Source organism: Saccopteryx leptura, chromosome 6 (assembly GCF_036850995.1).
Source record: "Saccopteryx leptura isolate mSacLep1 chromosome 6, mSacLep1_pri_phased_curated, whole genome shotgun sequence".
NCBI classification, from domain to species: Eukaryota; Metazoa; Chordata; class Mammalia; order Chiroptera; family Emballonuridae; genus Saccopteryx; species Saccopteryx leptura.
This window is the reverse complement of record NC_089508.1, coordinates 165,456,584-165,472,398: the sequence shown is the minus strand read 5'-3', so window position 1 is coordinate 165,472,398 and position 15,815 is coordinate 165,456,584. Positions and strand designations below refer to the sequence as shown.

The window sequence follows — 15,815 nt, the reverse complement described above, 5'->3', positions numbered from 1 at the left end:
CCTACCCATACCATTTCTTAGCTTTCTTTCCCGTTACCTAGAATTTTTGTCCCTCCTGTGTGCAAGTCTGAAAAACTGTCCTCTTCCTCTATGACAACTTTCAAAATTTTCTGCCCCGTTGGTTTTTCAATATCCAAAGAATATATACCCATTTCTGTTGCAACACAATCCATCTCCATGGAAACTATTGTGGGATTGCAAAGATTATATAAAATCTGGCTGAGTCTGCAAAGTCATCAAAAAAGGAAGGAAGAAAAAAAAGAATCGTGGGATTTGGAGATGGGGGCTGTTCATGCTGCGAACTGGGAATATACAAATCACTCGTGGGCGAGGCAGGGCATTTGCTATTAATAGGTTGGGAAAACTCCAATTTTCTGAAATTGTTTGGAGAGAATGAATTTTTCCCTATTCCCTTCCTAAGCTAATTAAGTGACTTCCTGCACTTGTTTTAGAAAAGCATTTCTGCCCCAACGCTACCATATAAATCTAGTTTCAGTCTGTAGGGAAAGAGGCAAGAACGGAAGCACATGGGAAGCAGAAGGACGCACACTGAGGCTTACAGAAGATCACGGCCAACCTTGTCTACATCGTGAATGTTTCTGCAGGAAAAGACAAGGTCAAACATCTGCTAGGTGGCCTTCACAATATGTACATAATTTCACGTCACTAGGCTTCAGGAATGAACCAAAAGTAGCAAGGGTGCTTTGTGGATCCACGACACCCACACAGGAGGGGCTGAGAGAGAAGTGCCTTGGAAGAACACAATTCAACTGAAAAGAAACCTGGCATCTCCCATGACCACGCTCTCCAATCCTGCCCCTAAAATACCTGCACCCTGATATCCCTGCCTCTGTCCCATCCAGCCAGCGGACACTGCCAAGACCATTTCAGTTTCTGCATCTATTAAGCCAGGGGTCCCCAAACTACGGCTTGCGGGCCGCATGGGGCCCCCTGAGGCCATTTACCCAGCCCCCGCTGCACTTCCAGAAGGGGCACCTTTTTCATTGGTGGTCAGTGAGAGGAGCATAGTTCCCATTGAACTACTGGTCAGTTTGTTGATTTAAATTTACTTGTTCTTTATTTTAAATATTGTATTTGTTCCCGTTTTGTTTTTTGACTTTAAAATAAGATATGTGCAGTGTGCATAGGGATTTGTTCATAGTTTTTGTGATAGTCCGGCCCTCCAACAGTCTGAGGGACAGTGAACTGGCTGGCCCCCTGTGTAAAAAGTTTGGGGGCCCCTGTATTAAGTGGTGGTGATAAAACTCTCTCCCTCTCAGTGGGTTCTTGTGAGCCACCATGGAGAAAGCAGCCAACAGTCAGGACACAGTAAATGGTCAGTACAGGTTAGCCAGGAGGGGGCCCTGTGTCATTTGACCAGTCATGTGGACAGGTCAGCAAGAATCTCTCCTGGTGAAACCTGGGTCCTCACATGGTATCAACACCCATCTGAGCTTGGGGAAACATCAAATGCTTAGAACCAAAAACAAACAAATCAAACACACTCCCCAAAATAAAAGACCTGGAAAGAATAACCAACCAATCAAACAAAATAAAAGCCAGGAAGAGCCCCCTCCCACTTTGCAGCACAGCTCCTAGCTGAGCTGTCGCTCCCCTGGGTGCACTGAGTCCGTGTCTTTCAGACATGTCCCCTTTCTGGCCAGCTGTTCAAACACAGCCCAGGTGTTGAGGTGGTAACATCTGCAAATATTAGACATGGAATTTGCAGAGTAAGGGAAGGATCAGAGGGGACAAAAGAGGTCCCCACAATTAGAAAACAAGATGTGTCCAGGGTGCTACAGGGGACAATATAGCCTTTAAGTCAGATTGCTGACTCCCTGGAGTCAGGCTACTAAGGCATGGCACTTACCCGGATGCTTATTAAACTGCAGATTCCTAGGCCCCGTGGCATATCAGTTCAAGCAGAAGGGCAAGGAGTGGGGCCAACGGATCTACATTTTAACTCATTCCCAGAAAGTTAAGGGTTATGTTTTCTGTACCAAAATGCCTCTGTAACAGGGTGGAGATAGGAACTGAAATGCAGGTTCTCATTAACTGAGAAAGGAGAGAGGCAGCACCAGATCCCTGCCCCACCCCCAGCTTTCTGTTCTTTTTCCTTTGTTTCTTTGCCTCATACTTCAAGGCTTACTTGAAGCCCCACCTCCTCCATAAATGTGGTCGTGGAGTCTGACCTATCTGCTCCCTCCTCTCTCAGGCTCCTGGAATGCTCAGAGCACATGCCACATGTTATTCACGCATCCCATTAATGCTGCTCAACTGTGTTAAGCTTTGCTTTCCCAACTAGTATTCTATCACTTGACATCCTTCATTCTTCCCCTTTGGTGAATGAAAATAACAGAAGCTAACACCCAGAAATGGTGTAACACCTGGGAAACAGTCATGGGCTCACAGCTTTAGATACATATGGACTCATTTGATGCTAGAGATCCTAGCTTATACTATTAATATCTTTACTTAACAGATAAGAAAATTAAGGTTCAGAGAGGTATATTCATTTGTGCAGGGTCGCAGTGGTAGAACCACAATTTGAACCCAGCGTGTTTGACTCCAGAGCGCTAGCCCTTTCCTGCTACATTATACTAAACCTCTGTTCAGCCACAGGGTGAGATCCTTTGAGGAGAAGAAACAATTTAACACACACTCATTGGCGGGCCTTTTGCTAAGAGCTTGGGCTGCATCACCTACTTTCATTTTCAGAATGACTATAGAGTTGGTTCTGTTATAATCCTCATTTTACTGATGAGAAACTGAGGCTCAGAGAGGTTAAGCTTCTTGCCCAAAATTACACAGCTGGTAGAAGACGGAGGTGGATCCAAACCCAGGACATCTGATGCCAGAGTCTGCGGTCTTCACCGTGACCACTTTCACCTAGCCCAATGCTTTGGACCTCAGAGATGCTCCTAAGTACTTGTTGGGCTGAACTGCGCCAACGTCCAACCTTCTGAACTGCACCCGTGTCCAAAGTGCTATATAAACACACAAGATACTGTAGAGAGTGGCCCGGGCAGCTCTCCAACCCAGCCAGCATATAATAAATATAAGCTGCTGCTGACACAGGCGTGCTTCCTGCCAACCACTTTCTCTCCGCTCTGTCCATATGCACAGCACACGCCCCTGTATACACAACTCATGCTCTCTCCCTCCGCTCACTGTGGACAAGGAGCAAGCGTGCGGCTAAGATCTCTCGTGGCCGGCTGCCCCAAGGGGAAGACGCGCTGGCTGGTGGAGGCACAGATCCCCGTGCAGTCTGCATGCACTGACTCGTTTCACAAGCGGTCATTAAGCACCTACCATGTGCCAGACAGTGTGTTAAGTCCTTGTACATAGTACAGAGCAGGCAGACAAAACGCCGCTCTCAGGGAGGGACGAGTTATAATAAACAAGCACATACTTTTGGGTAGAGATGAGGGGAGAGAAAGAGACTGGGATAAGGATGTGGGTAGGTGGGTAGGGAGGAGCTCAACAAGCTGAAACCTAAAGGATACAAGTGCAAAGGCTTGATGATGGGAGAAAACTTGGTGTGATTTAAGAACAGTTGTCTGCAATTTTTCTTAAGGAGTCAGAGAGTAGATGTGAGTCTCGACTCAACACTGCCACTGCTGTGCCAGATGCCGAAAGATAATATGTAAACAAGGAGGCGTGGGTGGCTGTGTCCCAGCAAGGCTTTATTTACAAAAACCAGCGGTGGGCTGGGTTTGATGGGCAGGTCACGATCTGCTGACCCTACTTGAGGACATGAAGAAGGCCTATGAGGGTGCAGCATATGGAGGGGGTGTAACAGGTGGGCAGACAGGCAGGAGCTGGACTGTGAAGGTCCTCGTCAATAATTCCAAGAGCAATGGGAGCCACTGGAGTATTTTAAGCAGGAGAATAACATGATGTGATTTCCATTTTTCAAAGGTCACTCTGGCTGCTATGTAGAGAATGGTTATCTCTAATGTGTAGAGAGGGCAAGAGTGAATGTGACAAGGCCAGTTAGGCAGCTGGTGGAAAAACCCGGTGAGATATGGAGGTGGCTTGAGCTTGGGTTTGGGTTTGGCAGCAGAGAGGGCTGGGGAGGCCGAAGACCCCACAGATGAACCCTCTGTCACCCCACTGCCTGGGCAGCTCACCTGTCCCCTGGTGGGGACATTCTCTAGCAGTGAAGGAGACCTGAGACAACCCTGCCTTGTACTCATGTTGCACTCTGGGAATGAACGGCCCCAGTCCATCTCACATCTTGATAAAGGTATCCCAAGAACTCAGTGTTAGTGAACGCCATGTGAATTTTCCAGGTAGTGCTAATCACATAGCTTAGATGACTAAGTTCCTGAGAACACGAGTTATTTCTCTTTCCAGTTACTGTCTGAGAGGCCTGCTCTTGGTGAAGTGGACAGTTTCCTAGTAGATTGGCAAGAGCCGACACTGGAGTTATTTCTGAGTATTTCACATCCACTCCCCACTGCACAAAGTCCAAACGCTGACTGAGCAGCCACTCCAGATGTGCAGCATGGGCCCCAGCAATCCACAGGCCAGGAGGTGAATTGTTACGAAACACCAGACTTTCCCCTCTTCCTCCTCCTTATTTATAATTCTTGAGCCTGAAAACACACACACTCTAACCCTGTCATTAGGAAACTTTCTTCAAATTGCTCTGAAGATTTCATCTGACAGACACAGAGCATTCAACTTACATAGCCCCTACCTAATATCTCCAGCAATACACCAACAAGGGACAGAACAAAGAAAGAGCTCTCCCAATCTGTAAATAGCTTTTTCCTTCTCTAATACCTGACCTCCCCAATTGAGGTGAAGGGAAGAGGAAAAGAGAGGATATGTAGCATTTTCTAGAAATCGGACAAAATTGTTATCCACTAAACCAGTCTTTATGGTGGATTCGTGTTTTTTCAGATCCTTCTTCGACTGTAGCTCAATCAGCACTGAAAGGTGTGTTCTTCTGGGTTTAATTTGTCCTTTTGCTCTTTAGGGAATTTGAAAGGTCACTGGCGTTGATGATTAAAAACAAGCCAGTGTTAATGAACTCTGCCATGACTCCCAGAGACCACAGGAAGGCATGGGTAATGCCCCAACTCGACTCGTTAAACCAAACCCCTCTCTGGCTCTCATTGGTCAGCACAGGACTCATGCTGATCACCGAGCTGTGGGGTGGGAGGAGTCATAGAACCTGCAAGGCAGAGCACCCTGCTGGGAAGGAAAGGGCTGGGCAGTTAAAAATACCTAGATACCTTTTTGTTCCTTTTTGTAGTTAGTTACTTAAATTACTTCAAAAAGGAGACTCAAAAACAAAAGGTGGTTATATAAAATGATGCAACCCCTTTAAACAGAATCCTATATGCAGCCCACTTTGGGCTATCTGCCGTGGAAACCGTGTCATGGTATGGCTGGGCTGTGACTCCCTCACATGGGCCAATTCGGGGAACACTCGCCAATGACATGACTTTGGACTGCCTCTGGGGGACCATTTTATCTGCAGATCTGTGGGGCCCAAAAGCTCCAGCTGCTCACAGGAGAAGTGGCTGGACTGGCTGGCTGTGTGCTTTGACTTGCAAAGGGCCCAAATAAAAATGGAGCAAACATTTAAGGACAGTGCTTTTGGGGCTCTGAGAACCATCACAGAGGACACAGGCGCAGCAGGCCACAGGCAGTTAGAAGCTCACACCCAGCCCTGCTGGCTCAGGGTCCACTGAGTGTGACCTGGGCAGCCCCATGCCTGGCCCCGATGCTCTGTAACCAGTTTCCCGTTTTTTCTATAGATGCATGACCAGCATTTCTGCCACAACAAATGCAGGGGCTGCACGTACCAAGGCGGCCCCTTGGCGTGTGGTCCCCAGGAGCCCAACTCGGATCTGGCCTGGACCTTGAGGCCCTTACACATAGCCAGGGCCCGGGTAGTCAAGGTGCATCCCCTACTGCCCAGCTAAGAGACAGGCTTGGGTCCTATTAGCTGAAAAGGAAAGACTGTCACTATGAACTATGACAGCGTCAGGGTCTTTGTCTAAGATGGATGTAATTAACAAAGATGATAATCACAATAACATATTGAATGCTCAATGCGTGTTTGTTTTGTTTTGTTTTTTGTATTTTTTCTGAAGTGAGAAGCAGGGAGGCAGACAGACAGACTCCCACATGCACACGACCAGGATACACCCGGCATACCCACTAGGGGGCGATGCTCTGCCCATCTGGGGTGTTGCTCCATTGCAACCAGAGCTATTCTAGTGCCAGAGGCAGAGGCCATGGAGCTATCCTCAGCACCCGGGTCAACTTTGCTCCAATGGAGCCTTGGCTGCGGGAGGGGAAGAGAGAGACAGAGAGGAAGGAGAGGGGGAGGGGTGGAGAAGTAGATAGGCGCCTCTCCTGTGTGCCCTGGCCGGAAATAGAACCCGGGACTTCCACACGCCAGGCCGATGCTCTACCCGGAGCCAACCAGCCAGGGCCCCAGTGAATGTTTTAAACCCATGATGTGCACTATCTCAGTTTTCTCTCACAACCTTCTGTTATCTGCTTGAGGTCACACAGGAGCAAGTGATCAAGCCAGGACTTGTGCTTTAGCAGCCTGCATCTAGAGTTACATGTCCTCCAGCATGATGTGGGGCCTCAGCTGCTCTGTATTTCTGGGTCTCAGGCAGGTGGTAGGAGGTGTGGTCCAGGCCAGGGTGGGCTGCCAGGCCATGATGGTGGAGCGCTTGGGCAACACGCATCCTGCCCAGGAACTGTGCTCCCACCCACCTGAGGGGAAGAAAGGAACCCTGGAAAATGTCCAGTTCCTGAAACGAGGCAGCTGCCTTTGCTTCCTCCTTTGAGCAAAACAGACCCTTGCAGCCAGGGACCCTGAAAGACCAGCCCCGAAGGAGAACCTCGTCGGGGAAGACACTCGCAGCTGCAACAGCAGCCCGGGCTTCATCACGGAATCCTGATTTTAATCTCGGGCACATGGTAAGTTATGACATCAATTCTCCCTTAAACACATGTTTTTAGAGAGAAAAACAAACGAAAGAAAGAAAATAATGCATTGAGTAAGTACTGGTTCAAAATTCTACAGGGCGGGTGTCCGGAACCCATTTTCACACCAGGACACCTAAGCAGGACGCCTGGCAGAGCTGCAGGTTTGGCTCCGGGGGAGGATGAGCGGGGACAAGGGAGGCTTACCGCCCGGAGCATGCCCGCCATCTCGGAAACTGGCCTCGCCTGCTGCGGACAGTGAATGCCGCTGCGCCCGAGAGGAGGGGGGCACAGAACCAGCAGCCTCAACTGCTACCTGGAGCTTCTGACCACGTGCAGGGCCCTGTGCTCCATTCCTTCGTCTCCTTCCTGCTGTCCAGCCTGACCCTCAACACCGCTGCCAGGCGCGGGGCCGCGTCCTACGCTGGCACAATCACATTTCATGTCCAAACGGTGATGAGACAGCCTCTGTCAGCTGCCGACACTCTTGATAGCACCTCCCAAAGACCCGCTGCTGCTCTCTCATTTTGAGAAAAGATACACAAACACACACACTCTTTTTCGGCCTTACTCATTCAACAGAGATTTCCCTTAGGTGGAAACTTGGAAAACTCACCATTATCAAAGATCGTCCCTGCGTTGAACGAGAGCTCCGAGTCGTGTTCGGCTTTGCAGGCGTACAAGGCTTTTGCCTTTCGGAAGGGTGTGCTGTGTGAAAACAGGCATTTATTTAGCCGTTTTAAAAACCCTCCCTGAAAACTCCCGATATTTCATCTCCCTTCTTCCCCTGCCCTGCAAGCCACCTAGTCCTCTGTGGTGTGCAGAACCTCACAGGGCAGCCAGATGGCAGGACACAAGGCGGAAAAGTTGCAAAGGTCACCAGAGAAAAACGAGAAACATTCAGAGAAAAGCCATAATGCCCTGAGAAACTGCACTTCTCCTTGTGGGGTCACCGTGAGTCATGTTAAAACCTGGCCTAGGAGTTACACCAGCTGAACAGGGGGAGGGCAGGCTGAGCCCTGTTTTCAGAGCTGGAGTCGCTGGCAGGAGGGAGGCAGGGGCAGGAGACAACCTGCAAGGTGCACGGGAGAACACTCCCAACAGTGCCTGCAGAAAGTTGGCGATACCCAGAGAAGCAAAAAGGAGAAATTCTAGCAAAGCCAGGTTTCCGCTCCAGGCCACGGCTGACATCAGCTTTCCCAGATGTTACTTACTTCTCACTGGGCCGGAGGGGCAGGATTCCAGAGCCAGAACTCCCTGACCATGGCAGGGCAGGGAATACATAAGCCATGTGTGTACGGTTACCCATGTGTGTGCATGAGCACACGTGTGAACACGTCTGGGGAGGTAAGGAGGCAGAAGGGAGAGGGAACATGATGCTTTTTTTTTTTTCCTCTCATGTCCAAGGAGTTCTGACAACTGCTCTCTTTGTGTCTCAGAATCACCCAGGAAGCTTTTTTTTAAAAAAGGCAGATGTCTGGGTTCTACCCTCACTTGCAGATGTCGGTATGGGCATGAGGATTTTTAAAAAGGTCTCCAAGTGACTCCAATGTGCAACTTGGGGTTGAGAACCATTGTACTAGAGCCGGGGTTGGCAAACTCTTTCTGTAAAAGGCCAGACAGTAAATCTTTTAGGCTTTATGAGCCATACGGTCTCCGGTGTAATTACTCAACTCTGCCTTGTAGCATGAAGGCTGCCACAGACAACATGTAAATGAATTAGTGTGGCTGTGTGCCATCAAAACTATACTACGAAAAACAGGTGCTGGGCCAGATCTGACCCAGGGACCACAGAATGCTAACCGTGTTCCAGAGAGTACACTGTAAAAACTGGGAACTCCTATAACCTTCTATAAATTTTTGCTCTCATATCCAGCTAGTTCCAAATGATCTATGGACTTCTCAAGGGTCTTAAGAAAAACTGCATTTCACAGTCAAAGGTTGGCTCTTTATTTGATAAAAGCAATTTTCCTCTCCCTCCAAGTCATCTGAGAAAGCATACGTAGGGGCTTCACGGCAGAATAACAGAAGAGTAAGTTGTTACTCTGGGTTAGACAACTATTCAAGGTATATGTATTGTTATTTTATCTTCATTTGATTAACGCACAGCCTCAAGGAGGCAGGCGTGCTAATCCCCCATGGTGTACCGATTTCTAGTGGCCAAATGAGATTTAGCTGAGGGATGACTGGTGTCAGGTATATCCATAACCAGAGGCTGGGCGTCTTGGGTCACTCTGAAATGGTTATTTCTTGGAGTCACGAAGTCCAGCTTCCCTTTGGGAAAGAGGAGCTCTGGATGGATGGAAACCTATACCAGGGCCAGGCATCTAGAACTTGCAGACTGGGCTCTGTGAAAACGGAAGGAAAGAAGGCTAAAAAGGTCTACTGTGCAGAAGATAAGAGTAAACGATTATCCAAAATTTGTTGCGGGGAGGGGGAGTTCATTTTATTGATGTTCTCTCTGGTCTTCTAGTGGCTAAGAGATGGTGGCCAGATGGGAACAAACTGAGAAATTCAAGGGGGTGGGGGGAGAGGAAGTGGGTCCTCTGGGAATAAAGGAAAAAACGAGCGTCAGAATCCATCAGCTCCAATGGAAAACTGCTCTTCCTGTGTAATTAACATTAAAGTCAGAATAAAGTTCAGAACAAGGGCGCCTTCTGTGATCTAACCAAAACAAATCTGTGTATTGACCAGCGAGGACCAAATAGCCAATGTGCAACTCTCCAGGGAGGGAAAAAAAAAATTGGTCTTCCTTTTCTTTTCTTTTCTTTCTTTTTTTTTTTTTTTTTTTGAGGGGTTGGGGAGCAGACAGGAGAGGTCACCTAACTGTGAAAAGTGCTAAAACCGCCCAGACTGACAGGTAAGTAGACCTGCCCTGACACGGAAGGTGGAAGAACCTCGACATTCGCCAGGCTCCCCGTCCCTTGAGGGAGCGCAGGGCAGAGCAGGTAAGGAGAGAGCAAAGGAACTGCGCACGCGGAAATAAGAGGTGAGGGAAAGATCATCTGGGGTCAGGCCCTCCAGCGGGATTTTCATAGCGGTTACTTATTAACCTCATTAAATAAAGGGAATGGGACGAAACAGGGGCAAGCCAGGGAAATCAACTGGGATATCTGGCAGGAAGAAAGCAGAGGGAATGGTGCCCAAGATTATCATTCAAAAGGAGTAATTTTCCACTAATATCAGGCTTTTGGGAATTGAAAAATGAAGTGACAATAAAATAGTACAATAGAAATAAAAACAAAGGTCAGGAAAGGGCCTTGCTTCTCTCTCATATTAATAGGTGACTGATACTGAGGGGTCTCTTCCTCGCAACCCCCACCCCCCCTTAAGGACATGCACAAAAATGGAAGAGATGACAGAAGGGGTGCTTTTGAAAGGGACCACCTCTGTTCCCTAGAACAAGGGCTGCCAAATAAAATACAAAGTACCTAGTCAAATTTGAATTTCAGATCAATAAGGAATTCTTTTTAGTATAAGTATGTCCTAAATATTACAAAAGACATAATAAAAAAAATTGTGGTTTATCCACAATTCAAATATAACTGGGTATTCTGTTTTTTTATTTTATCTGCTAAATCTGGCAACTCTGTCCAGGGAAGAGTCTTATCTTTTTTAAAAGTCTCTCAGCCTAACATGCCTAGCATCCCATGCCATAGTCCTGCTTAAAAGCCTTGAGCAGTTTGCTTTAGGTAGGATTCCTACCCAAACAACTCCCGTTGGCACAGAGGCTGTGTTTGTAGGCTTTGGCGCTGAATAAGAACATAAAAAATCCCCACCAAGCATCTTTGGTTCTTTGGCTCCCTGTTCTCCGCAGTGCCTCTAGCATTGGACACAAAGAGCCCGGGGTGCCTTTGGCTGCTCCTGTGACAGTGCCCTTCAGACCTCAGCTGGGCCTTCAAGGGCATGAACAAGTTTGGAACCTTTTGCTAGTTCATTTTTAATTTTTGCCTCTGAGCATGGCGTGAGGCCAGGAAAGCACTCAAAGGAGCTTCCCTCAAATGCCCTTGTAAGTCTTGCAAAATGATGACCCGCTCTCCATTGTACGCATGACAGGGAGATGGGGCCAGATAGATTGGCAGGTTGGAACGGCTCAATCATTTAGACACCATTTCCAGGGCCCCTGGTCAAATGCAAGCTGTGGGTTTGGGGCTGGGACCTTTCCTGCAGGGATGCCTGAAAGGAAAGGAAAATGTGAGGGGAATGTTCCTCCAGCACCCTTCCTCCGATGGCAGCGACCGGCATCTTCGTTTCTGAGCTTGAACTAACAAGCACTAGAGTGGCTTTGAAGAGGGGAGAAGTCACTTTCAGAGGAGGCATTAGGTAGAAGTTCATGAGACCATTCATTAGGTATAATGAAGTACTTATTTTTAGCTGCTCTGCCTAGGAAGGGAAATCTGATGTTCACATTCTGAAAGTAGATTTGGGGGAAGGCCCCACTAGACTTGAATATTAGGTATATGCCCCCACCTCTTGGCTGTCTACTGCAACAGCAGTTATGGGATTTTAACCTTCTTTCTTGGCAAGTTCTGATGGGCTAGCTCCCTAGTACTGTCCGTATCTGTGCTCACCTTGGCAAACATATCTATCTAGGTGACAGCCAAGGGTAAGCCCTACTCAGCCTTGCATATTTCAAAATGGCATCTTCCTAAAGGGTTGTGGAACAGCATCTTTAAATGGTGCTATCCTAACAATGACCAGCGAAGGCAGTACTGAGTAACCATGACCCCAAAGAGCAGGCAGACAGATTCTGCTGCCACTGTCCTCTGCCAATCTCAAAAAATTTTGAGAGAGAAAAGGAGGAGCTAAAGAAAACAAAAACAAACCCTGGAAACATGCTGGGAGGTAGAAGGAAGTGGAGAGGTGGAGTTAATAGACAGGCAACAGGGCCCCAAAGCTCAGACACACAAAAAAGTGAATACTCTGTGGAGAGTAAAATTCAGATTTTTAGCTGAATGATTCTACTACACTCAGTCCCCTAACCCATTCTGTCTAAGGGGCAATGCCTTGAAGATTTTATTCCCAAGTCTCTGTTATGAGTGAGGGAGGCATTTTGGAAGGTGACTCTCTTTAGTCACTGTGGTTTGCCCTGGTTCAGGTCATCAAAGACAATCAGTGATGTAATCAGAACAATCCATGCCATATCTGGTGTCCTAGAAAGTCTCCCAAGCACCAGAATATGTCTAAGAAGTAATTAGGAAATGAACCTGAGTGTTAGGAAAATATGATTTGAATTTTTACCTTATTCCCAGGTTGAAGATAATAGGATATATTGAAAAGTTATCTTATATTTCAGGACAAGGCTAGACAGAAAACCTGAAAGAGCAGGCCTGGCTCTGGGACTGAAAGTTGCAGGAAACTTGAATTCGGGGCCACCCACAGTTTGGCGGAAAGAGTGCTAGTTGAGGGGAAGAAGGCCTGAATTCTGAATTAGCACTAGTTTAGTCATGTGACTGTGTACAAGTCACCTCTCCGTAACTTAGTTTCTCTATCAGAGGGTCCCGGCGATTTCTCCTCTCATTCTCATATAAGGACAAAATGAAATGATAGATATAAAAATGGATGGAGGAGAATAAAATAACATATACATCTGTATATAAACAGCATAGGGTTTTCTTTATATAGAAGTGAGGCTGAGCTTTATAAATTACTTAAGCCACTCTGCAGGACCCACCTCCTAGGAGAAAAAAAAACAAAACAGCTAGGAGAAAAAGACGAGAAAATACTGCCACGGCCCAAATGCTCATGATGCTTATAACTGGGCTCTACATGTTGGTTGTCTGAAGTCAAAGACTAAGTCAGAGACACACATGCTGAGGACCTGTACAGCAGAGGGATTCTGCAGGTCTTAATGAATTTATTATTTTCCTGGATTTAAACAGCTTCTTTTCTCCAAAGAATTCAAGTGCAAAAGATTAAGTCTGGATGTCGTCAAAGCATGGAAAACTATAGCATGGCCATTGGGGGAGGAGCTAGGTCAACCCTCAGAAAGAGGTGCTGCCTGTTTCCATGAGAACCAAGAGTTCATGGTGCATTGAGACAGAAGCAGGCTGGGACACTGACGATTCCTGGGAGTACATAGAAGGAGGTGGCCATGAACAATATAAAGAGAAATCACTCCATATCTCAATCCCTTATTCTGTGTTATATTCGTCTCTCTCCCAGTGGTCTGGTCTCAGCAAGTAGGTGTCAGTGCTCATGGCTGATAGCCCAACTCCGCAGATAAATGTTGCCTGATGCTACCTGGTAAAAATGAGGGAAGAAAAGGCCAGGACATGACACGGTTTCCTCTGATATTATCTAATAGCAAAGCACAAAGAACCCCATGATTCAGAGAGCAGGCCAAACAGAAGCCCATTTAGGGGGCACTCTTTCCCCAAACTCTGGATATCATATATTATTAATTCAAACCAAAGGAAGGTCAGGAGAGCATGGAAAGTGCCAGGCTGGTTCATGCAAATGGTCCTCCCAGCTTTGGCTCTTAGGCTGGCATCACAGGACAGCAGAGGCTGGCTACCCGCTGCCCCTGCCTGGCCTTGGATAAACAGGACTGGCCTGGTCATCGTCCATGGTTTTACCTGGAGTCTTCATGAACTGCTTCTTCTGGCCTGTCAAAAAGCAAGTGCAGGTTTGGATGGCAGGGAACAAAGTTGACGAGGAGGCTGAACACTGCATGAAGAGAGGACCAAGCCAATGAGAGAACAACGGCAGCAACAGAAAACCAAACAAACCCTGCAAACAGACCTGATGGGGGATGAGTCGCTGGACGTGGATGAGGTGGGCATAGGGCTGGATGGCGCCGAGAACATGGGCCAAGATGGCGAGAGGGGTGAAGTTGGGCTTGGATTCGGGGGGCTGCAAGACATAACAACCAGAAAACTCGTCAGCACAGAGGGAAGCCACAAGAGGAGCGGAGGCGGTTCACAGACAGCCACAGGATGGGTAGCTGGAGCAGACCAGGGAAGCACTGAAACCCGGTGTGCTGTCAGTGCCAATCACATTTCTCCAGCCCAAACCTCCATTCTTCAACCAATGCCTGTGCTGTAATTCCAGGGAACATGAACGTGTCTCCTTGCCCTGAAGAACAACTGCTTTCCCGGGGACAGGAGCTTCTTCAGTTGTGTCCATTGTGCCTTTGGCCATTGGTGACAAGTGCCCTGAACCCACATACGTGAATTCCCACATCCATATCCTATTACAGGCCTTCGTCTTGGGCAGGGCTGGCTTACAATCAGCCTTCAGTTTCCACTGCTGCATGAGTGTTTTTAAAGTTAGGTCTCAGCAAAAATGATCATTTTTCTGGGCCACAGGCTATTCAGCCAGAAAACAATTTCCTGTTTACATTTTTAACTAAATGGGCTGTATGTCATTGGAGACCCAGAGAAGTACAGCACTAGAAAATGACAGCAGTTAGCGGATGGGTCTGGACACACAACTCTGAAGAGAGGGCTTGCAACCATGGGCGGCACGCAGTTCCTCTGAGGTTCGCTTTCCCAGTCCATTCTTTCTCTTTGCACAGATTTTGGACATTCTGATTGTCATTGAAAAATGCCAGAGGGGAGACAGTTAAAAAGAAAAGGAGGAATGGAGACCTTAAATCTGTCATTTTGTTCTTTGATTGGTGGTGATCAAAAATTTGGAGAGGAAAGGTCGAAATTACTCACTAAAATATGGTTTAATTTTAATTGGTCATGCTAGCCCTTTGACTTATTTCCACAAATGACACAAACAAACATCTTGCAACTCTGTAAAAGTGCATTAAGTCACAAATATTGCAAACACTAATGACTGAGAAAACAATGTGGGAACCACCCAGGCATATCACCACCTGTAGCCCCTAAGCCTCAGCCAGTGGCTGGACTGTTTGGTTCAAGCACTTTATTGAGGTGAAAATGAAAGCAATCCAATCCAGGGAACAGACTTTCTAAATATAGTGGGATTTAGCAAGAACACATGAATGTCCTACTTAATGGGACGTACTCAATTCAGACATGAGACCCAATTATGACCCTAATTACCTATGGCTGTAACATAAATTGCTATGGTAATATACCTATTGTGACTTCATCAGATAGCCTCAGACTAATTGAATAAAACATTCATTAGGTGCCATGTGTGTATTATATTTCTAGAATACAAATTCCATGAAGCAGGGATTCTTGTCCATTTTGTTTACAGCTACATCTCCAAAGCCTAAAACAGAGCCTGCAGATATTCAATAATTACTAAGTGAATTAATGAATCTTGTTTAACCCACTCAAGGAGTCAAGAAGCATTATGATGATTCCCATTTCACAGATGTGGAAACCTGAGCTAATTTGAGGCTTGCCTGAAGATACCCAGCCTGTAAATGACAAGACTCGCCCCGACTCCAGCCTCTGGGGAAGCAGGATTTGCTCGGGTCCTTGATGCAGTCCAAGCTTCTTCACAGATCCAGCCATGGAACTAGAAGCCTTCTTAACCACTGACTTATGACTTTCCTTTAGATACCTACCACATTTGCAAGGAAAAATGGGAATGTGGCAACAGACTTCCTATAAGGCTCAACACACTGTAGAACCCAACAAAATCCCCAATCTGGCTTCCAGTCTTAGATTCATCCAGCAAATGGAATCCATATAATAGAAGAGATTAAATTCAAAGAGCATGGTCTTTTCTCTCTTTTTTCCCATTAATATAGCAAAGACTAGTTATAGAGTATAATCAAGACAATAGTGAAATATTACTTAGCATTTGCTAAGGTCTCTAACTTCAAGACCTTAAAACAACTACAGATGCTAAAATCCTCAACAAAATATTAGCAAACCAGATTTTATACATTGTAAAATCATACACTGTGATCAAGTGGGATT

General features: G+C 46.8%; 1 protein-coding gene across 1 annotated transcript in view; it reads right to left on the bottom strand.

Moving 5' to 3' along the window:
- The window catches only part of ARHGAP26 (Rho GTPase activating protein 26), a 462,432-nt gene that overhangs the window by 6,582 nt on the left and 440,035 nt on the right, over nt 1-15,815 (bottom strand). Inside the window, 3 exon segments of the mRNA XM_066344335.1 lie at nt 7,580-7,671; nt 13,542-13,699; nt 13,701-13,818. Coding sequence (XP_066200432.1) covers nt 7,580-7,671; nt 13,542-13,699; nt 13,701-13,818 — 368 coding nt within the window.